The sequence below is a fragment of the Porites lutea genome, chromosome 11 (genome assembly GCF_958299795.1).
Source record: "Porites lutea chromosome 11, jaPorLute2.1, whole genome shotgun sequence".
NCBI classification, from domain to species: domain Eukaryota; kingdom Metazoa; phylum Cnidaria; class Anthozoa; order Scleractinia; family Poritidae; genus Porites; species Porites lutea.
Window position 1 is genome coordinate 19,801,655 of NC_133211.1, and position 23,876 is coordinate 19,825,530.

General features: G+C 38.7%; 3 protein-coding genes across 3 annotated transcripts; 2 read left to right on the forward strand and 1 right to left on the reverse strand.

Annotated features, from left to right (window-relative positions):
- Window positions 1-2,909: 2,909 nt before the first annotated feature.
- Window positions 2,910-8,162, forward strand: LOC140952124 (COUP transcription factor 1-like). The gene is made up of 3 exons (XM_073401549.1): window positions 2,910-3,410; window positions 4,092-4,664; window positions 7,749-8,162. The coding sequence occupies exons 1-3, from the start codon at window positions 3,194-3,196 to the stop codon at window positions 8,027-8,029; spliced, it is 1,071 nt and encodes a 356-aa protein (XP_073257650.1). The 5' UTR covers window positions 2,910-3,193; the 3' UTR covers window positions 8,030-8,162.
- Window positions 8,163-10,443: 2,281 nt separating this feature from the next.
- LOC140952490 (glutathione hydrolase 1 proenzyme-like) lies at window positions 10,444-18,117 on the forward strand. The gene is made up of 9 exons (XM_073401915.1): window positions 10,444-10,645; window positions 11,942-12,252; window positions 12,867-13,059; window positions 13,913-14,220; window positions 14,599-14,732; window positions 15,401-15,591; window positions 15,899-16,139; window positions 17,007-17,156; window positions 17,908-18,117. The coding sequence occupies exons 1-9, from the start codon at window positions 10,491-10,493 to the stop codon at window positions 18,076-18,078; spliced, it is 1,854 nt and encodes a 617-aa protein (XP_073258016.1). The 5' UTR covers window positions 10,444-10,490; the 3' UTR covers window positions 18,079-18,117.
- Window positions 18,118-21,583: 3,466 nt separating this feature from the next.
- On the reverse strand, window positions 21,584-23,262 carry LOC140952758 (orexin/Hypocretin receptor type 1-like). Its single transcript, XM_073402201.1, has one exon. The coding sequence runs from the start codon at window positions 23,157-23,159 to the stop codon at window positions 21,831-21,833; it is 1,329 nt and encodes a 442-aa protein (XP_073258302.1). The 5' UTR covers window positions 23,160-23,262; the 3' UTR covers window positions 21,584-21,830.
- Window positions 23,263-23,876: the final 614 nt, after the last annotated feature.

Genomic DNA, 23,876 nt, shown 5'->3' on the forward strand with positions numbered 1-23,876 from the left:
TGTTTTAAATCGTGAAGAATAGTTTTAAAGAACGTACTTTTGGCGCAAAATGTAGTTCAAACCTGCTTGAACCTAAACACTGTTTTAACTCAGGACGACCAAAATCAACACTAGTGGATCACTATTTGGGTCTCAACAAGGGCCATTATGGCTCTTGGGCTCAAGCAATTTTGGGCCGGCTCCAAGTTGTCCATGCCTAAAAAGCTCCCTACAGTTATCGTCCAAGAAAACCTCGCATGCCGGTGTATATATGGGACAAAAGATTCAACTCGTCCTAAAATAGTTTTCTTTTCTTTTTTGTTTGTTTGTTTGTTTGTTTAATCCGAATCTCAAAACTGATGGCATTGCTCATGTTAAAGACTAAATAACCTTGTTCTTTCCTGGTCACAAATAATTGGCATTTTGTCGAAAAAGAAAAACCTTAGAGCCCTGGTTTTCCTTCTTTAAAACTAACAAGTTCTAGTTTTTCTCGCTAAGGTTTAATGTTTTAGAAAAATTGGTTACGCCGGTTAATTTACTTCTTCTTGCTTTTTACTGTATAATTTTCTCATTACATGGGCTGGTTGAAGGAAAATAAATCAGCTTCATCTATTAATGACATGTTCACGGCTTTTAATTCAACTGGGCAACGAAAACACGAATATTGGGCTTCATAATTTACGGATACAAATACTGTATTTTTTCTAGCTGAATTAATCCGTTTTGGAGAGCAATTGTAGATACGCGTGTGTCATTGATTCAGAAATTGTGCGGGACATCTTGCGAAAATAAGTGGACAGAAGTTTAAATTGCACGATATTTTTTATGGTTTATTTGACAATTGAGTGAGTTTTACCACGACAATCTGTGTCGTGCCGAGGATGAAAAGGAGGCTTTTCAGTTCGTTTTTACGAACAGCATTCAATATGCTCTCAGCAAGCTGCGGAAGAAAATACTCTGCATAAAAATCTTTTTAGTACTTATAACAAGAGCCACTCTCACTGGCTCTTGGTACTAAAAAAAATGGTAAAATGGTGACTAAAACGGAAGCAGGGATAAAGATTTTCTGAAGCGAGAAAAACATGCTTCAAAACAAAAACGATTTTGTAGTTAAATTCAAACACATCTGGTTATAACAGCTTGCGAGTACTTTGCCTTCTTTTAAGAAACTCCTGACCAGCCTACGAAAGCTTAATTCCTTTCCACGGAAGGAAAATATCGACAACCTAATAGCAATTTAATTACAGTTCCCACAATGTCTTCCGCAATTGACTTTTTGAATTATGTGTCAACACGTTTCCTTAATTCTTCTTTCAATGTCGAACTGTTTAAAGTCAAATAAACTGACCAAGAGATAAAGGGAAAAAGAGGATTGAGAATTTTCTAGGAGTATTTCATAAAATATTGAAACACTCAGGTTACATGTACTTGAATAAAAAATTCTCGTTCTTTCTTTTCGTATTTTTTTGTCTCAACAAAAGTCTTTTTAAATAGGTTAATGGCATAAGAATCAGCAGCACAGCTGTTTGATAAAGAAGAATTTCCCGCGAACGCCGGGAAGAAAAACAGCATTGCCTCTGTTTACGTGTTAATTCAAAACTGTAACTTATTTGCTGTGTGAATTAAACATTAAATTCAGTTTCATTTCCATGCTCATCTGTCTGCGACGAAGAGCTCTTGATACCTTTATTTTTACATTAAGCTCGTGCTAATTCTCATCTCGAGAGTTTTTAATTGATTACTAACTCGTTATTTGGTTAAAAACTTGTCATTTGTTTCTCGTTATGTGCATTGAAGAGTGAATGTCACTTTAAAAGCGAATTTAAAATACCGTGTAACGTGAAAATTAATGAAATGGCGAATAATTCTAAACTCGTTTTGATTAATTTCTAACAACAGAAGTCGATTTTTATTTCATGCGCCTCTTACGTACAGCCGAATTGAAGGGATCGGAGCAAAAATTTACATTTTAACAAGAATATGTAAGAGAAAAAACTGTCGGCTTTTTCTTGTAAAAAAGGAAGGCCTTTGTTATCACCTTTGACATACACCTTGAAACTTAGTTGATCTGATTGCTGTCAATTCTAAGCTGCCTACTTGAACATCTTTCTCATCTTGATATCCGGAATGTCATTTGTATTATCAATATTAAAGGCATTTTTCCCCGTCTTTAATTTTACAATTTTTTTCACAAGCGAGGCCATTTTTCATGCTAAAGTATAATCCTTCGCGGTGAATTCGGCTTTCTCACACTGAGCAGTTCGTAATTTATACAATGTATTGAAACGCTTTTTTAAAACGATTACTGTATATTACAATTCTCATTTACCGTGTAAACAGCTATGGTGATGTTAATATCTTTTTTGGCCCTGTTTTAATCGCCCTTTTTCTATAATTCTCGATTAAGGAGACGTTTTTCGAAGACGTCACAGGAAACACTTAAGTTTTCTTAACCAATAAATGGCTTTTCTCTACTATGATATCAAGCATGTATCTTTAACTTGAAAAGGACCGATTGAGGCACTCTGTGATCAAATTGTGCCTACACTTGTTTGGGCGGAAGGCTGTTTCTTATCGAAGTATTTTGTTTAAATAGCGTGCGAAATTCGCATCTGCGAATATTGTTTCGCAGTGAAGTCCTCATAAAGTGGTAATCTGGTCTCTCAGCGTGCTAGGAATTAGATGTAACCTGGAAATAAAAATAAACAAGTTCTCTATACTATTTCAAATTAAAGCCACACGAGTTAAGACCCCTTGATGACAGAATGAAAAAAAGAAAATTAGCAAAAAAGAGCATTAAAAAATGCAAGCGACGCTCGATCTACTTCATTGCCCAATTTAAAGCTGTTTCCTAACGTCAAAGCAACGCTTTGTTTTCTAGAAAAAAGCGCGACATAAATATTCAACGAATGCCTCCGAAAGAAAAACACTGTTTTACTGAAAACAAAATTAATACACCTCACGTTTCAATGTTAATAATTCGGCTCGGCTAATCAATGATTGATCACCACCGTTCAACCGAGCTGTGACATGTGTAGCGATTTTAAGTTTTGAATGGTGCAGTAATATAAATTGCGAGGGGCGTCAATAAAATCACTAGGTCATTGCCCAAGCCCACATAGTACAAGATCTGCTATTGACTCGGGTGCGCGCTGAGTGCAGAAGTTGATTTATCGATCAAGTTGATCCCTGTTCAGTTGAAGTCTTTTCAGAAATGGAGATTTGCGCCGTGTGCGGCGATCACTCTACCGGCCGACATTATGGTGCGAATACCTGCGAGGGTTGCAAATTGTTCTTCAAAAGAAGTATCAAGAAACGTTTGTATTACACTTGTAGAGTAGCAGGATGCTGTCCGGTAAACAAGCGGTACCGTAATAGCTGTCAATACTGCAGGATGAGAAAATGCCTTCGTGTGGGAATGAAGAGAGAAGGTGAGAATTATTAAAACGACATTTATTTTCCTTTCATGACTTTATTGTCTTGCATGGTTTGCCTCGCAGTAGGAAAATATGATTTCTGAGTGGTGTCCAAATTTGCTCATTGAACCTTATTTTACAGGTAACGACGGCTGACTATAGCTTTTATACAAATCAGTTACATTGAGTTTTTTGGTGTGAAGAGAGAAAAAAAGGCACATCTGCAGTTTCAGTTTTATTTAGGCTTAAATTTTTTTAATCAAATCTGTTTTCCAAGGTTTAAGAGAAGTTAAAAGAGGGTTTAAGTTGGAACCATTTAATAAAGCTAAAATATAACCTGGAATGAAAAATTTTCTTGATCTTGCTGAAACTTTTTGTCGTCAAGACGCAAGTAACGGGCATTTTTTTCGTAAAATATATTATATCTTTTTTTAACTTAATTAAGGATTTGTTAATAACAAAATGAAATGTGAGGTAAACATAAGCTTTAAAACCAGACATTTCTTTATGATTTTAGAATGTTATTTTCGTTTTTTATTTTGCCTAAAAATGTTATAGTGGGCTTATTACAGAAACAGGATGCTGTGTATCGTTCCGCAAGTTTAATTTCAAAAATAAAGCATGGGCGTTCCTTTTTGACTCGTTGGAGAGAGAGGAAAAACATAATTTTGAATGAATGTTTTGTTTGCTTTTAAGCTGTACAACAAACAAGAGCGCAAGATGTCGAAAAAGGAAGGAAAAGGGTCCGGCGACAACAGATGAAGGGTGAAATTCGCCGAGAGACTGACTTCGTTTCGTTGTCTGATTTTGTTTATCATCTGCAAGCGGTGGAACCTTATCAAACGCCGCAAACGAAAAGCGAAGCAAGGTCGAATCAGGAGAAAAACATCCCTTACGACCTCGGTTCCAATGTCGCTACAAAATTACCGGTTCAAGAGAACTCAACAGAAATCGCCGCGCGTCTCCTGTTTATGTCGATTCACTGGGCAAAGAACGTTCGCCACTTTGCAGAACTCTCTCATTACGACCAAGTTATGCTTTTACAAGAAAACTGGTGCAAGATATTCGTGATTAACCTAGTTCAGTGGGCCATGCCATTCGAGTTGGCGCCTATAGTGGCTGAAGTCGTGGAAAAAACACCTCGGGAACACCTGGATCGAGTTCTTCATAACATTGGGAAGTTGAATGAAGCTGTTTTTAAACTTGTACAGCTGGAGTTAAACCGGGCTGAGTTTACTCTTCTGAAGGCTTTGGTGCTATTTAACCCGGGTAAGTTGAGAAAAGATTATTTTTGTCCGTTTTTGTATAAAACTTAATGAGGAAAAGTACAGTTCGACTGCCACGCATAAAACTGTCGTTTAATTTTATTGAGCTCGGTGCTATACCCAGACCTTTTCACCTATTACTATTAAAGTACTTTTCCTTTCTGACTTGTGTCTTTTTTATTCGACATCAGTATCTTCGTAAATTTACTAACAATTGCGTTCCAAACTTGCAATATTACAATACAAGAATACTTATCGGCTTCTTCAAATTGTCATATGATATTCTAAAGTGAACGAGACGCGTTAAAGTGTCAAAACTTATCTGAAGGGCTTTTTAGATATTCCAGAGCAACGCCTTCTAAATCCTTTCACGAATGTCATTTTCAAGTTAAAGCACGTACCAAGGAAATTTAATCAAAAACTGCTTTAATTTCAAAGGTGTCATAAAAATATGGTGACATTTGATAATGCCTCCATAATTGTATTCAACGTTTGACAAATTTAAACTCTTAACGCTAGTTCCCTGAAAAAAAAATAGTGCATCGCAGTTTTCCAATTACAAATATTGGTTTCTTACAAAGACTGGCCCTTTTTTGGATCATAACAATATTCAGTGATCACTGGTGTGAAAATTAAACTGAACGTGAACCGCCATCGTGATATTTTGAAAATACATTGCCCCATATTGCATAAACAGGGCATCCTAATAACTGGGAAATTTGGGAAATTTGTGGGGGGGCCATATTCTATTAATACCTTAATCAAGATTTCGCTCGTCGTTTGCGGAGCATCAGCTAAACGTAATTCAAATTTTAACCTTATTCTTTATCTCTCTTTAGGCAAGACCATTGCCTTGAATTTGCCGATTAAAAAATACAGTGTCATTTGCAACGGAAAAACAAATCCCTTTTCAATTTATTGAAAAAGAAATTATCTTTCCGGAAGGGTGTTTCGGCTCTTTATATACATTCTAACTTTTGCCATGGAAATTAATCAGTTCGATTTCTCGCCTTTTGTACGTGTTCCTAAAATGCGGATTAACAAGGATTTTTTGAAAGGAGTAAAACACGACAGAGAATATTCTGATTTTAACTTTTTGCCGAGTTAATCGTGCATATATACGGCAATTAACAATGTCGTGTTTGACTTTGCCGCGAAAAAGGAACCCTTCCGGCAAATGCTAGTTTAAAATGATGAAATAATCGATTTACTGCGGAAATAACATGGATGAAAAACGACAACTTTACCGACGAAGAATATGATTATAAATGCCACGCATTTCTCAGCCAGGTGTTAAGTCGGAAACTGTTTTTGTTCTTTTACTTGCAGTCATAAAAATAATGAACTTGTTATAAATGTTCGCGTGTTTCAAGCGCTATTCTAAATAAAATTGTTTGTAAACGAACATTGAAAGGCTTCCTCAAAACAACGGCTTTTTTCAATCGTTTAGATTTACTACTTCAGGTGGGTTGAATGAACCACCCCTTAGCTTTGACCTAACTGCTTGACTAGTATTCTCTAATACTGCGTGCAATATAAGTTAGCTTCAATATTTTAATAAAACATTAAAACATTAAAAAAATATTATTCTGAAAGCAGAAGTCTTCGTTGGTCTCTGCGATATCGCTGGAATGGATGACATTTCCACTCAGTCTGCCTTAGATGGGAAGGAACGAATTCTTTGAAGAAACTCAAAAAAATGAGTGCCCTTAAGGGGGCAGAACACGAACACAAGAACACGAATGAACACGACCTTGTCTCCAGTGACTTTCCCTACTAAAATAAGAAAATTTCGAAGAAAGTCTATCAACCACATGGACTCTTTTCAGTTTTCTCTCATTGGTTCCAGTTGCTTTAAATAATTAAAATATTTTTCAAAATATGTCAGTTGATGCTCTCGTAATGGCTCAAACTTTTCTACCAGGCGAGAATAGGAATGAGATCGAAGTTTTCGATTCACAGGCGTGAAACTTGCCAGATATACATTTTAGCAAATTTTGTAACGTTGCTTTTGCTTTCTAGGGGTTTTAAATAGCTAAATTAACTGCATCTACAAGAGACAGGAGAGCTAACCGTAGTAACGAACACAAAAGGTAATTTAGCGCACTCGCTGTTTTTCTGGCAAACTTTGTAAGGAACAAATATGATTAAGCAACACTGAGTCAAGAGAAGCTGTTTTTCAAGTTTCATTTATTAAGTAGTAGATAAATATAGTATGCGACCATGCTGCGGCAGCAATTTCAGTTTCAAAACAGAAAAATAAGTATCTAAACTGAACCCTAGCCTGGAGAATAAGAGCGTTTTCACATGACGTCACGGCGGCCATGTTGGTGTTCCAAAACAATGAAACGGCGGCCATGTTGGTGTACCAAGACAATCCTGTGGGAGTTAAACTCTTTTCTTATGCAAACACTTTCTTTTGTTCCAATGAATTTGCATAGATGCTGGCCATGTGAGTGAAAACGCTCTATAGTTATTACAGACCTTTTAAGATTCTAAGACCCTGTTTACATGAAGTGGGGGACCCCGGTCTAGTGGGGTAGGTTTCTTTTGTTTTGTGTCCCCCAGAGCTTGAAAACAAAAGAAACCAACCCCACTAGACCGGGGTCCCCCACTCCATGTAAACAGGCCCTAAGACGAGGACGACAACAAGTACAAGATTTTCTCGATACTCAATCACTGCGCGTGCGTGAAACAGCGTCATTTTGGCGGGAAAACCTGATAGCCGTCGTCATTCTACTACATGTTTTTGCGTGCCTTTAATGTCGGAAATAAGTTATCAAATGTTAAAAGTTTTATCATTTTGCGATCGGGAGAGGGCTTCAACCTCCTCAGTTTGTCAAAAATGACCGTATCAACTTTTCTGGTGAAAAAAAGTAAAAATAAACCTTTCCCTGGTGTCTGGTTTTTGAGAATATGCGAAAAAACTTTACTTCAATCTCGTCTTCGTAGTACTACGTCCTTCGGCCGGAATCCGCAAATTAAAGTTCTCTATTGAAGGAAAAAGTAAAAGTTTCTGAAGATAGTCGTTTCAAATCGTGAAAACGTCGACGTCGTCATTAAACTTTGCTATCTCATATTTTGACAGATATTGACCAGCTCTCTGATGCCGTCCAGATTCAAGCAGTTCAAAACAAGACGCGCAATGCTTTGGAAGAATATCTTCGCCTTCATCGACCGCAGGCACCCAGTCGCTTTGGACAGCTTCTCATAAAGCTTACGTCTCTAGGCGCCGTAGATCCTAAGATTCTGGAACATGTGTTCTTTAATAAGCTCATCGGCGGAACATCAATTAATAGCCTTGTGGATGACATACTCAGAGCCAACTCTCTTGGCTGGCACGGTAACGTTAAAGCTTCAACCACGTAAGTCAAGTGTCAACTGGGCCAGAAGTCAGCCAAGTCTCATTCGCATTTCATCTGTCCAGTGTTTGGGACTGACAAAATAGACTAGCTCAAGATTTGGGGCTAAAAGAAAATTATATTTTTAGCTGTATTTGAAAGTAATATAATACGGCCATCGCTGTTCAGGGAAACGGAGAGAGAGGTACAGAGGACAATATCTCGTTGAAAACAAGTCGTTTGCCTAACAGTTTTTGTTTAAATGTAAATTGGCGTTTTTTAATAGGAAACGAAAAATAAGTATAACAGATTTTTGTGAGGAGTTACTAGAGACTACAATTTCTTAAGCTCCAGATTGAATCGAAATCGGACGCTTCTGTCCTGAGCCAATCAAACGGTAGCGAGTTTTCATGAGGTGTTTATAGTAATTTGGAAGTTGCAATTTAAGAAAAGTTTCACAAGCGCTTTTTATTATAAAGGGAACAGTTAAAATGTAACGAAAATATCAGAACGTTGTCTTTTGGTGCCTTAAACCAATGTACTATGATTCAGTTCTTGACAGATCACGACTGAAACCGTTATTCGATGAACATCAATATCACTATTGCACTTGATCCATTTTCTGATGAAAGAATTTAAGTAAAAAAAGCTGGAAGGTCGCAATTCACAGACCAATGTCAGTTTTTAGTCCAAAACGATTTTCAGCTTATATAATTTGTAGATATTTAGTAAGTAACATTTAATGTAATATAATCATGCAGAATAAAGTTTTTTATGTTATCATTATCAAATGGGTCATATCCGCTCTGTCGAAGTTGGTGTGTTTTATTTCACATTGCTAACAAATTAACTAAAGGTGACAAATTATTGGTCTGTGTTTTTTTTTTACTGGTACCTCTGATTTACGTTCAAAAAGAACATCTTCCTGACTCAAAGGAGCTAGAATAAATTTGAAATGAGGGAGAAGCCAACAAATTTTGTCAAACAGAACCCAATTTGGATCATTTTGAGGCGACTTTTGGTAGAGTCGAAAAACCTTTCTCTACCTAGAACAAAATGGCCCTAATATAAATAATTTGGGACGGCTTATAAACGGAGGGTAGTGGACAAAAAAAGCATTGACAGCATTGGAAACAATTTCAATTTATTAGCTCAAACTTAATATCTAAACATAGTAAATTGTAAACGGTATCAAGACTGCAGTAGGAAAACTGACATTTTACCTACCAGAAGAGCTTTAAGAGAAGCAAGCAAGGAGCACATGCAGCATAAACCACAAAACTTCGAGCAATGGCAGTGAATTGCGCATGCGCAAGGCCATAATTTACCTTAAAAGTGTCACGCGGACAGTGAGTTGGTCATGGTTTTTCTTGAACACGAACTAAGCTTAATTGAAGGGCTGAATTGGAGTACAGTAAAAACCCGCATATAAGAAACTAGAATTTTCGAGGTCAGGATGAACAGGTCACGGTTCTTATATTTTAGGGTAGTTTTTTCACAATTCAGGCTAATTAGGTTCTTAACAGGTTCTTATTTTTTGGAGGTTGGTTTAGTGTAACAACTGGCAGAACTGATTGTACTTCTCATACATAATGGTTTATGGAAAACATAGTTCTGGTAAAAATCCAAGCAAGTACATAACGTTTGTCAGAATTTTTTTCACACTTGTATTAGAACCTATCTTTCTTTGCCAGGCTGAATAGGTTCTTATATTTTTTTCGGTATTTTATATGCCAAATTTCAGCCTGTGGGTTCTTAAATCACTTGGTTCTTACATGCGGGTTTTTACTGTATTTCAGGTATTTTAGAGAAAAAGGGGAGCGACATTCAGGATTAACTATTTTATGATGCCTGGATTAGGAACTGTTATTTTAAAAGAACGATATCCAGCTGCATTTTCTAAAAGTCCTTGATTTCATTTTCACTTCATTTTTCTCAACTAGTTTTGCTCTTATCACTTTGTTCTATATCCCACTATCTGGCAGCTGAAAGGCATTTTCTGCCCGCGAAACGTATTTTCGGGATCGGAATAAGATTGATTGGAATAAAACGGTTTAAACAGAATGACTAGATTTGAGAACCGCAGTAGGGAACCATGGGTTTCTAACAGATAATTCGGTCCATTGATTAGATTGATATCCTGGGTTATTTGTTCCGGCACTGTTGGGGAGCTTAATTAGTGGATACTGTCGCATGATCGAGTAATGTAGTGTCCCTTGTATTTCCAAAGCGACAAGGAAACCAAGCGACATAGCCCTAACTGGCCCTGTTAGACAGTTAAGGTGATGATCAATTCCATGACACACGTGGTTACGTTTCAAAACAAAAGCGCGGGTACCAGACCCCAACACGGGTGACTTAGTGGCCAATTGATAGGAAGTTTCGCCAAGCGTTTCTTTTCAGTAAACCACCTGTAAAATTCACTCAGCGAGTTACAAGAACAAATCAACATCGTATTCTGAGATCTTTCACGAGAGGTCTCCGTCGCCATGTTGGAAAGAAAGTGCGCCACTCGTTCTACGAGGAGATATCTGCGTGTCTTAATCGTCTTCATAACGGCGTGCGGGGCGATCGCCGGACTTGGCTTTATGTTCAAGGATACGCCGTTTGTGCGGAATTTGAGAAAACGCTTTATGATGGGAAGGTAAGAAAATGCTTCATTTCAGCCATAAAAATAAATTTGAACATTTAAGAGTTTTCAGCTCGGGGATGTTTGGTGGTGCAGTAGTTTTAAATTGATAGTCAATATTTTTATTGCCGCGGTAACTACAAGTCGATATTAAAATTTATCAGTTAATTGAAACATATATAAACCCAACATTGTCTACAAGAGATTGCTTGCAAGCAAAAAAATTTATACCTTTCCTTTTACAGCTTCGTAGAAATCGCTTTAAAACTAAGCCAACCTTCTCTAAGACGGACACCTTTAGAATTGGCACTATATTCTTCCCTCTTGAGAGATGTCCGCCTTATAAAGAGTCAACTAAAAGGGGTAAAGAAAGGCAGGCACCAACTCAAGGTGTTCGTTTTGGCGGGGTGTCCGTCTTGTGGAGATTCAACTAAAAGCAGGAGCTCAAGAAATAAAAAAAAGGGCAGGGACCAACTCTGGATGTCCATTTTAGGAAGCTGATCGATCATTTGCAATGTTGTCCGTTGAGAGAGCATAGTTTGTAAAGTCATAACATCAGCGGCTTATGTACAACAGAAAGAAAGAACCGCGTTGATCCTGAACTGGTTCTCACGTGATTAATCGTCAGAGCTGGAGGAGGGAACTGGGTCCCAAAACCGTTTTCCGAAGTTGATGTTCTTAAGAGAGGCAAAACAAGTGAGAATGACAAAATAACTTAATTATGAGACTTGTGATTGTACGGGAAAAGGAGATATATGCAAGGAATGGGCAACGCAAAAGAAACTGACAACAGTCAACAACGACATGAAACTCTGGCTCACCTTAGCTGTCTGATTTATCTATGTGCATACACTGTAGATGGGAACCTGCAACATACTGTAGGAAATAACCCTTTAATCGGCTAGCATACCCTCCAAAGGGAATAATATTCGTTCTTTAAGATCTTTTGACACCTGTACGGTTGATTGTCATACTTGGATTTCATGACTAGAAATAAGTGAATCGCAGAACCTGCTCAGCAGAGACTACATTAATTGACATATTTGAATTTCATTGTGAGTGATCAACTTTAATACGGAACGCCTATCGATTAGGGTTCGGTGTACGTTAAACAGGGACCAGGGAAAGAAAGGACTGGGGGCGCTGGGAGGCTGGAGGGCCGGGTTGGCTGGGGGGTTGGGGCCCCCAAATTATTTAAATGGACAAAAAAAAAAGTTTTACCTGGATTATTTTAGACTGAAATCAGATCCATAACTTACTAATCAGTGAGTCTTGACAGCTGTTTTTTATGTCTTTCCCTGGAAAACGCAGTCCGACCAAGGTCAAACTTCCAAGTAAACAGTACGGATATCGTCACGCAGCAGTTGCGACGGACAATGTAGAATGCTCAAAAGCCGGGCGGAACATCCTAAAAAGGGGAGGCTCGGCTGTCGACGCTGCTATAGCCGCCACTCTGTGTGTGGGTGTTATTAATATGCACTCTACTGGAATCGGTGGCGGAGGCTTTATGATGGTGTATGACAGTTATAAAAAGTCAGGGGAGATGATCGATTTTAGAGAGACCGCCCCTGAGAAGTCGGACGAAAACTTGTTTAAAGGAAATCCAACGAACGGTATTAGAGGTAAGGTTGCGCATTCCATTTAGTTGCTGCGCCTCAAGGTGTAAACAACATTACAACAAAGACTTGTTGAGCTAGTGCCACCTTTCATAGAAGCATCCAAATTTAATAAATTTGGCGTCAAAGTATTTCTAATTTTTTACGTTTTCGGCTTAGAATAATGCCAAAGATATAGTCTTTAATCATAAAAATTAGCAAAAAAATGAAGCGTTTGTGAACGCAAGGCTCCATCCAGGATTTTTTTAATAGCTACAACTGTAGCCATCCAAGTTCGTGACGAGTCACGCATTCGTCTTCATCGTCGCCCGAAGAGCCAGAACAAGGTCTCTGTTGGAGGCTCATCGTCACCCATTTAGCCTTATTAAACAATGGACGCATAACGAACCATGAGAAAAAAAACGACCGTCCAAGAGACAACCATTGGCTAGACCAGTGCGAAGGATTCTGATTTACAAGATATCCTTCCACATGCAAATAGTTTTTTAAAATGATATTCACTGCATAAGCCTCAAGTAACATGTATGCTACGTTATGCTAGTCCAAGATCAGCCCTCTGGAAAAGCAAACACGATTTACTCATTTGCCGAGAGTAGGTTCTCCTTTTTTCCTCTTCCCAGGTGGATTAGCGGTAGCTGTTCCTGGTGAGTTGAGAGGTTTAGAGGCTGCATGGAAGAAATATGGCAAGTTACCGTGGAAGGAGCTTTTTAAACCGGCAATAAACATTGCAAAGAAAGGCTTTATCATTCCAGAGACTGTCGAAATAGCCATAAACATCTGGAAGGATATGCTCCTAAAGGATAAAACGTTTAGGTGAGAAGTACGCTCGATAATTCAGTGAAACCTCTATTTAGCGGACACCCTCTATTAAGCGTACACTAAGCCGAGTCCCGAAATAAACGAACGTCTTATATTTCTCTTTATGATGAACCCCTATTCTGCGGACACCTCTATTAAACGGACGCGGGCACTACAATAAATTGTACTTGGGTAATTTCTATGGTTAAAAACCTCTGTTAAGCGGGCACCGGACTGAATTGACAATAATTGTATTACCTCCTTGAAATACGTACTGTTGTCGATTAACAAAGATAAATTAAAATCAATACATTTAGCTGTCAATAAACTGTAGATTAGACCGATATCCGGCTGTAAACGATAAACGATGTCCTAAAAGTCTTGCACAAGAACAGCACAGCTTCCTTAGCTTCCTTAAAGAACATGGACCTCTTTCACTCTATCACAGTACAGAGTAACCGTTTAATGTAATCGTTAACAAACATTGCGTAATTTTTACAATCCCCTATTACGCGGACAGCCTCTATTAAGCGGACACTTGGGAAGGCGTCCGCTTAATTAATAGAGGTTTCACTGTATCTGATTACAGTGAAGTATCCAATCCTGGCCAAATTTTAGATGTTAGATTCTTCATTCAAAATATTTCGCTGTTTTTGATTGGCCCCAATTCCAAGGCTAACTTTTCATACCAAGTGACGCTTACTATTCTTGGAAGCTTTGCCATCGCGATGTTTAGCTCTTAGACAAAGAATTTAGAGGGTTTTAAGCGTTTAGGTGTTTTTTTTAATATAGCTTCCCAGACGGAATTTTAACTGATGTCCTCTGCAAGAAAGTAACGCTTTGTTTTGTTAACATTTTCTTCTCAAAGGCGAGTATTCACCCGAAATGGGAAACTTTTAAAGAAAGGCGACCTGCTAAGGAGACCTCAGCTTGCTAAGACACTACAATTTATTGCCCGAGCAGGCAGTGCAGAGCCATTTTACAACGGTAAAATGAGCAAAACTCTTGTAAAAGAGGTTCAGGAAGCCGGAGGAGTTATGAACTTGAACGACCTAAAGAACTACAGAGTCAAGTTCCGTCCGGCGTTAAAAAGCAAGCTGGATGACATGACATTATTAAGCTGCCCGCCGCCAACCGCTGGACCTGTGCTGGCACTCACTTTGAACATATTGGACGGTAGGAACAATCTTATTTGTTAACCACTTACCAATAAAGCAAACACTTCTTGTGCCTTGTTACCACTTTTTTCCCGCTTTTTGGGCTGGTTACGAAGATTTTCTGCGAGTTCTGAGTGGGTCTCCGCCCACGGGGCTCGCTGATTGGCATTTTCAAGTGACTGCATCTTTTGATAGGCTTAAGGAATACTGACTTGTCTTCTGATTTTGGTTCAACGTACTCGACTGAAAATTGCTTCGAATGAATTCCATGATAAGCCTTTTCTGCAGCAAAGCGTTAAAAGAAGTAAAAAAGGTGACAAAATTTGGTCAACTATATTGTTATGACGCAGTCTTATGTACAATGGTGTAATGGTAATGTTTTAATTTCTCGCCACAGGATATAAGATGGGACCGAAAGAGCTTGAGTCTGACCCCGTCCGCACATATCACCGTATCATTGAAGCATTCAAATTTGCGTACAAGTATCGTTCAATGTTAGCTGATCCAGACTACGAAAGGGGTGTCAACAAGGTTCGTTATGATGTCTGAAGATCTTGTTAACGCGAGAAGGGAAAATCTGTCAGCTAATACGTTACCATGTCTTGTGTGAACTCACCAGACGTTTAAAAAATTCACAAAGCAAATCACGCCGCTAGAAGCGTAATATACCGGCGTGGATACAACCTCTTCTCTTAGGCCGTCTCCTCGAAGGCCCATCGCGGTCAAACTTCTCGGCAGTGGCTTTTCTTTTTCATTTCGTAGGTTTTCATTCTTAATGACGCAGAAACATAGGCAGAGGTTATACAAAAGTGTTTTGTCATGTTAAATACCCCGCACTTGCACAATCCCTAGCCCAGATTTCACCAACAGCATGCAAGATCCCCTATTGAAGTATTGTACTTTCAGTCGGAAATGAGACAAATCAAGTTGTTGACATGGACAAGGAACTTAATAATTTTAAAATGAACTAATCGATCATTTTCACCTTTCAAAGTTTTGGTACCTAACCACTACTTTGTTGAATCAGTATTCGATTTCTCAGAACCTCACTAAAAAGCTTTTAAAGGGCCCGCGGAAAGTATAAATTCAAACGTCAGTGTCCACTTTTTCGCACTTTAAAAGAAAATATACTCGTTTACTTGCGAAGTGAGAAGAAAAGGAACCTATCCAAAGATTACTTCTTAGCATTTTCTCGACAGACTGTCAAGGAAATGATGAGCCTCAAGCTTGCGGACGAGTTAAGGCAGCACATTACTGACAGCGAAACACACAACCCAAGTTACTATGGCACCCCCCGATATCACGTGCCAATCAAAACTGGAACAACACATCTAGCAGTACTGGCAGCTAATGGCGACGCGGTGTCGCTTACAAGCACTGTCAATGGATAGTAAGAACTCTTCTTTAGTGTAAAGCATGTTACCGTGACTTAGTATACTTATACCGGGTTTGTTCTTAATTGGAGATGCCAACCAGTCGAGTAGGTAATTGTGTATCTTACTGGAAAATTGAAAAAAAGGAATTAGGCAATTATTTTTCAAAAGTATGCCAACTTAGACTTGACAACTTCTTTGTTATAGTTTATAGCGTTTTACTCACTCTAAAGATTCGAAGATCTATACAACCTCCTCAATAGGAAAATTATCATTAATTTAAAACTTGAGTTATTAAATGTATCGTGACTTGCTTTTTCACAGTTTTGGAGCAAAGTTTCTTTCAAACAAACTCGGTTTTGTCTACAACAACGAGATGGACGACTTCAGCGCACCAAATGTAACGAACGAGTTTGGACTGCCCCCTTCACCTGTAAATTTCATCAAGCCTGGCAAGAGACCACAATCCTCAGCGGTCCCTGAGATGATACTTGACAAAAAAGGCAATGTGCTGATGACGATTGGTGCTGCGGGCGGTACTATTATAACAACGTCGGTAGCACAGGTTAGTTTGTTGTATATAACAATCATTATGTTCGATTCACGTTAGTGACCGAGAGTGAGGGGAAAATGATGATGAAAGCCGAGGTCTGAGATTTTCCTGTAATGACCGAACGGGCAAGGTTAATAAGTTATTCATTCAGTGTATGGCCTTTTGGGGGATTTTCTTAAAAAGAACACATTACAAAAACACCGGAATTTTCAACATTCGCTTGCGTGCGCAAGAGGTCATTTGAGGTCGTACTAAATTACTATCTCTACGTTAGTATTTTTCTCTCTGTGACTGGAATGATATAGTTATATTTTGTCGTTATTTTTTGTTGTTTTCCCCCTCGCACTCTTCGCTTTTACTAACAGCTCAAAACAGCAGTCCAGCCGAAAAAAATTTTCAAGATGTCTTTAATACAAGAAAATCTTGCCCGTCAATCAGCCAATCGGAGAGCGGGTACTATTGTCGTGTATTGTAGCCATACAGTAACATCTTGGTAATACGTTTTTTTAGCGGTTGTTGCCATTAATTGTTATTGTCTGATCAGGTTTGAATAGTTAGATGGATCTAACATCAACTAATATTATTGGACGATGACATCATGTTGGAGCAATATGTTGGATTCGTGTGAATGGGCTCTTAAAACTATAAAGTTTCGAATACGAGGTTAAACCTGTTCATGCCCTTATAAGTCACACTGTTTCACTATATCATAGGATAGTTATAGGATACTTGTGTGAATTTTCCTAGTACAGCGGAAGTTCTGTTGTGACCTATTCCAATTCCGAACGGAAAATTCCACCATCAATGGCAGATCGAGAATCTGCGGCTGACTCTCGTACAAACATTCTCACATCTTACAACATCGTTTTTGTTTTGCAGGCAATCATGAACTATTTCTGGTTCAAAAGGGATCTGCAGAGTGCCATCACGATGCCGCGAGTTCACGATCAACTATTCCCAAGCTCTGTATTTGCAGAAACCAAGTTTCCTAAAGAAGTAGTGAAGGGGCTTGAAGCCATTGGACATAAGGTTTGTAATTACTACAAGTTTCTTCACTGTGAGGCCACAAAAATGAAAGTTGTCAAATTGCTGCCTTTCTTTGATTTAATTTTAAAAAAATCAGGGAATGACCGAGGCCAACAAACAAAGTCTCTTGATCCACACCAAACATGAATTGTACAGGGGAAGTTTTCACCGGTTAACTTAATTGCATTTCTAAGGACAAAATAAGCACAGATAGTCATAAGACTTGGTTAATTGATCCCTAAAAGACTACGAGGTTACATATTCTCCTTTTGTATCCCCTTAGCCCGCGCCCATAATCTGCCGGAGCGAGCAGCTTCCATATGCTCGTGTCACGGAGTTTTCACGGACCAGTTTATTTTTAGAACGGTTTTGGCGCGAATTTAGAATATCTTGAAACTCCCACAAACCTGTTAGCAAAACCTACAGACCTAAAAATGATAATTTTTGCCTTTTAATGACGTTACGTTTTCCTTTTTGATATCTTACACTTCGAATGCGTTCATAGACGTGGGGTAGATTCCATTTTCGCAGGAAAAATTGTTCCAAAAAGGGGCTAAAAATAAAACGGTCTGTAAAAACGCCGTGAAATAGGACTAGTATGGGAGTTGCTCACTTCGGGTTATCGGCTCCTGATGTTAGTTATAATTTACTCAGTTACGGTATTATTGTAGTCGTGTTCTTTAGCCCGCGCTTTTGTATTAGAAAGCACCTCCGGTTCAAGGCTTTAATCTGATCTTCTGTTGTTTTTCCAAAGGTTAAAGTGAGTGACGTTAGTCATGGTGTAGTTCAAGGAATTGTGAAAAAACCTTACAAATTCAAACTAGTTGATACCCACGGAAGACGAAAGGGATACGTGTACGGTCTGGTACCACAAATCTATGCTGAGTCTGATTACAGAAAAGGAGGACTTCCCGCAGGATACTAACCGTGGAACTTGGATGCTTCATAACTCTAAAATTTTGTCAACCACATACGGGTCAACATTAAAGATAACGCGATGTTGCAGGTAGCCTGAAATTCATCCGATTGCTTCGAGTCGTTTTCTCCTCTCAACAACGTCTGAATCGACCGGCCGTTAATGCCGTCTAGTGACGTCACTCACTACCCGAAAACCGGGTAGTGATTTTGATTGGTTGATTGTCTAAACATTCGCATAATTATGTATAATTATGAAAAATTTTAGCGGGATTGTCGCTTGATATTCAGCGGATCGCATCCGTGGCATTCTTTCGTGTAGTTCAAACATTTCGATAAGCTTAATCTTCATCTTAAACAGCAAAATTGCCCTTGTCTTCGATATTGAAATGCTAAATTGAGCTGCGAATTAAGGATCATTGCGGAGAGTCGGTAGGTTTCATTTGGAGCCGTTTTGTGGTTTCGGCGGCCGGTGATTTTGTTTACGCGAAGTTTTCTGAGTTCAATAATATAATTTGACCTTCTTGCTATTTTTAACGTCAAGTGTAATGATTCTGTTAGCTTTCTTTCTTGTTTCCTTGTTTTTTTCTTCGTTAAGGACCAAATAGCTTCTTTTCAATTAAAGCAAATCATTGTGTTTTTGAACTAAGTGTTCCGTGTGTGTGTTTATTTCCTTGCGTGATTGCGACCGAGTTTGAACGTTAAATATGAATTACGATCGAAAAAAAAAAAATTAATTCTGTATCATGCAGACATTTCCAAACGAAATTTCTAGGTTTGCCACTTGAAAATCGTGTTTTACTTTTTGCATGAATTAAAGCAAAGGTCAAGGAGTAGTGACGTCACTGGACGGCATTAACGGCCGGTCGATTCAGACGTTACTGAGGGAGTAATAAGGACTCGAAGTAATCGGATGAAATTCAGGCTAATGTTGCAGGTTGTTGAATGATTATTCAGACTCCGCAATTTTAGGAAACTGAAAATCATTCCTCAACGAAAAATTACGACTTGTGAGACGGTCCTTCTTCAAGATTACAACGTTCAACATATTTGATGTCCTTTGACTCCAATTCAACATTTCGTTAACCAATGTGTACAAACTGAAGTATATAACCCCGAAGCGGGGCTATATGCTTCTGGTACAAACTACTGTTCCTTAACTGATTAACTTGAAGTATTGCTAGGTTTGCTTCTTTCGCAAACAGTTTCATTAGGACCATATCTAAGTTGTCCTTATGTTCAGGAGAGATTTAACTTATCAAAATTAAAACACGAAAATAAGAAAAGGCACACACACAAACACAGAAAAATAATCTACAACATTACTGTACAGTAGCTTATAACATGTCAGACTCGCAACATAAGGCCAGAACTGAGACTACAGGAATTTTTCAAGCGAGGCTGAGACTGCCTTAAAATCTAGGCCTAATATAAATGAGTGTCCAAGCCGACGTACGGCGTTAGAACCACGACTTCAGTCTGCTATTGTTTTTCCAAGGCTATAGAATCTTAGTCTACTAAGTGACATTGCAAACTTTCGATATAAAATCGGGCAATTACTATTTTAGCCAACCAACTGATTATCGGAAAAATCAGTTACCAGGGAAATAATAGAGTTATTTTACTTAAACCATCAGACAGAGATTAACAATTTTAAAGGGCAAAAGAGTATACAATGGAGTTAGTCAAATCACTCCGTCAGGGGTGAAGCTTAGTTGAGATAGCACCGATCAGTACTCTGTACATTGCTATACAGGACTATGCCAAGAGCAATAGATGTATAATGTGATTAAAAAGCTTTTTTTTTTTTCACTTGTTTTACTTCTGTCTTTGGTAAGTAGTTCTATACCCACAAACTTAGTCGTAAATATGCAGTTTCCCAGAGAATGTACGGGTTTATCGCATCTTATTGATTTGGTTGTTTGTTAGGATGGCATCTTTTTGGGGTGCTGAACCACGCCTTGATTGGTCCCCTTCATGGGTTTTTAACATTCCAATTTTTCCTTTGTTTCTCCTGGGTCCTTTGATGAGGGACAAACAATCCCATTTCCTGTTCAATTGATAAATCAAAACTACACGCGGCCCAGCTGCTATTAAGGCCGTGTCACAAAATTCACCTTCATTTAATTCACTGAACCGATAAAACACTTGTTTCACATGGCTACCTTGATTATTGTTATGACTTACAGTTGCAAGCAAAATCCCCTTGCGTTTGAATTTCCGCCATCTTGTCACTAAAAATAGCATAAAATGGAGGGAAATACAAATTTCAACACGCTATATCTTTTGAGTGGATTGGTGTATTTCAAAATTTTTTTCACTTTTGACATCCTCGTGGTGAGTTCTTTCAGAAACCTTCATAAGATATCCTTTAATAATAAAAACGAAATTTGGCGGGAACTTTGTGACATCATTTTCCCGCCTAAAATGCCAAAATCTGAAAAAACAAAAAACAAACGATTTTAGGGAATGGTGAGTTCTATGTTGATGCAAATTTTAAAGTGAATTGCGTTAAAACTAAAAAAGATGAATGAAGGTGAGCGTTTTTGATGTCACATATGCCCACCGTGTTACAAGATTAACACATTGAATTGAATTAGTTTTTAATTTTAATTTTATTTATATTAATCGCAACGAGAAATACAAAACTAAAATTTCAAATTTGCCCCTCTTGGGGTTCAGTAAGGATGAACCTATTGGAGGGAAAATATTTTCTGCTTGTATTTACAAGCATTGCATCCAGATTAACTTTAAGATGAGTCTATCTCGCTATATATAAATGAAACCTACATTAATTTAAGAAAATAGCTTCGAGAATTAAGATACTGAAATTAGGCCTAGTGAGTTTTACCACACCTAATGTGGGAAGCGTTTCACGTGCACTATCATCTTCTTGTTCCTCCTTAGCAAAAAAACAAAACGGTTAAAATAATAAAGGATTAAGATTTCAACGAGATTTGAAAGTGATCACGATCTTTGCAGTAGAATGAACAACCTAAACGGACGAACATGCACAATAACATGCAACGTAACTAACCTTATCTAGCTAGCCACGCACTTAGTCTATATTTTATATTTTCTGTAAGCGGTGGTCAGCTCGAAAGCTCTGCTCCACTGTACACTTCTGCAAAAAGCCATTTATTTCTACCTGACTATTTCCCCTAATTTCACCTAACTTGTAAAGTAAACAAGACTTGAAGTGCAAATAAAGTTGAAAGTTGAAAAAAAGTTGAAGTTGCCTAAACCGCCCATAGCTAGGTGTTCATTCTCCTGCGAAGATCATGTTCGCCGTGTGTTCATAATTAAAATAAAATAAAAATAAAATAATATTCTTGATACCAGAAGACGAAAAATTATTGACGTTTGATACTACGTTTCTGAGTTCAATATACTGACTATACCAAGAGAGGATAAAGGGCCTCTCTTGACCATACTATGGAACAGTTTTATCCCCTGGTCCGGTCATACAATTTGTCTCGCATTTTATATCGTCTTGTGAAGACAAATCTAGATGCTCATCTAGTGGGTTGTTGTAAGGTGTAGCAATTTCTCGGCAAAGCGTTTACAGTTACAATAAAGCCGCACTGACGTGAGCTACTTTAGCAATCCTTGGTCTTCCCCTCTCTTTATTTTAAATTTATTTTTCCTTCCAAGATGATCTTCTCTCAGCCCTCGCTTCTTTTCAAATGACCAAAAGCACAATAATAACAGTCTCGTATGTCTTAGAGCAAGTTCTCAAGAACGATCTCATTATTATAAGACTTAAATATTCGAACTTCGCCAGGTTGAAAGTCCCAGGCTTCGATATCGCCTGGTATTGCAAATTAACCGTTCCAGCTTATCTCGCTTAGTGCCGGACCCGGGAGCGCTAGGGGGTGGGCTAGATCCAGACGCCACCCTCAGAAGCGGTTCTTTGTAAACGGCACTTTGACCTCTGGAGTCAGCAAGCCTACAGAAATTGCTGACATTAAGCTCACTGAGTTTGCCCTGTGTACACAATCCAGGGTGAATAATCTTCTGATGTACTTGCGAGTTTTGAGCACTCCTTCTGCGGCACTTAAACAGCCGGTCTCGTAAATTGCTGTCAAAAAAGCTGTAAATCACTGGGTTGGCGCACAATTTCCCCAGCGCTAAGAAACAAGCCAGGTCACGGAAAATTTCAAAACTTCTCCTCTTAGGTTGCCCGACGGTTTCAAGGGCGTAAAGTGCAGCCAACGGGGCGTAACAGAAAATAAAAGTTGCCATGACTATTAAGTTCATGACTACGGACTTGCGCTTGGCTAGAGGAACCACGTTGGAGCGGAGAGAGCTCGTGAACCTTCGGTCAACGTTGGCTGGAACTTTGTGTGCCAATTCAGGCAAACCTGCTTTGGTTGAGTGAACTGAATCTGGTTTCAACAGCTTACTTACTACCGCAAAATAAGTGATTGTCATGATCATAATTGGCAGTAGGAACACCGCCCATAGTTGCACGAGAGAGAATAGTTTGTCTTTCCAGGGTAAAACAAAGTGCTTGTCGCAACTAAACAACAAAGCTCGCGGCTGGTGTTTTGATCCCAAAAAGTAATATAAGACAGGGTTAGCGAACAGCAGCGCGTAACACCATGAGAACACGCTCATGTACCGCGCTTGGCGGCGAGTGATTTTGGAGAGAGGACACAACACAGAATACAGCCTATCCATGCTTATCATGAGTAAAGTTACCGTAACGGCGCCCAACGCAACAGATTGGGCGTATTCCAGCAATTTGCAAACTGTTGGTCCCCCAACGAAATATCCTCCCAATATTTCTTGCTCTATCCTAAGTGGTATAGCAATAAACGCAATAGCTAGTTCGCCGACGGATAGATTCACGATTAAGCTGTTCATAGCCGACATGTGAGGTGACCGTAAACCGCAGTAGCACACCAATACATTCCCGGTTGAAGAGACTGTTAAAATAAGGATCAGCGCAATGACTTTGCCAACAGCTATTGTATTGTAGTACATGGCATCTTGATGCGTCCCTGAATACCGCATTATTGAAACATCGGTGGATTTTATTGACGGAAACGCTGCGTTTTGACGCGTTGAAGGAATCCAAACAGGCATGGCTAAGTAGGAAAGAGCGAACTTTCCGCCTTATTCATTGACGACTGACGGAGCCTCTACTGTCAAGCTTTTGAGTGCTGGATTTCGAGTAAACTGGAAGATATTTGCTATGGATAACACGCTTGCCAGGTGGCGTGATATTTCGCAGGTATTTTCTTTCCGCTTCGTTAATACAGCACCAGCACCGCACCCTGTGAAGTCAACACAAAGCATGCGCGGATTCAAACAACTGCTGAATTAAACAACACTATGAAGACAAATTGAGTGGTATTTTATTTTAAGGAAAATACTGCGACATACAACTCACTTATTTTTTGGGGAGGATGGTAAAATTAATGAATACACCTCTTTTGTTCTTTAGTCTTTGAGGTAAACAGTTTGTTTACAAAGCGTGCAACCAGCCAAGCGTTTAAAAGAGAGAAGCAAACGGTCAGTGAAATTGAACAAGCTTGTCATGCACCGACGGAGCGGTTGAAAATGACGACTTCTTTCTATGATGCTTGAATTTTTCAATTGTTTTTATGCGAAACGCCATCATAACCTCCGATCGCACGTATTCAAGACAAATGAGGCAGCAATTCCTGTTGCGAACGATAAGATATAAATAAGTCATTTTACATAGTTTTTCGACTCGTACCCATCGTGAAACTTACAAATAAAAGATCTTCCCCACTACTCATTTTACCTTCACCATATTATCCAAAGGTTCGTAACATT

Coding starts and splice junctions, on each gene's coding strand:
- LOC140952124 (XM_073401549.1), top strand. CDS start 3,194: ATGGAGATTTGCGCCGTGTGCGGCGATCACTCTACCGGCCGACATTAT. Junction 3,411..4,091: donor TGTGGGAATGAAGAGAGAAG/GTGAGAATTATT, acceptor TTTGCTTTTAAG/CTGTACAACAAACAAGAGCG. Junction 4,665..7,748: donor TTTGGTGCTATTTAACCCGG/GTAAGTTGAGAA, acceptor ATATTTTGACAG/ATATTGACCAGCTCTCTGAT.
- LOC140952490 (XM_073401915.1), top strand. CDS start 10,491: ATGTTGGAAAGAAAGTGCGCCACTCGTTCTACGAGGAGATATCTGCGT. Junction 10,646..11,941: donor AAACGCTTTATGATGGGAAG/GTAAGAAAATGC, acceptor TGGAAAACGCAG/TCCGACCAAGGTCAAACTTC. Junction 15,592..15,898: donor ACAAGCACTGTCAATGGATA/GTAAGAACTCTT, acceptor GCTTTTTCACAG/TTTTGGAGCAAAGTTTCTTT.
- LOC140952758 (XM_073402201.1), bottom strand. CDS start 23,159: ATGCCTGTTTGGATTCCTTCAACGCGTCAAAACGCAGCGTTTCCGTCA.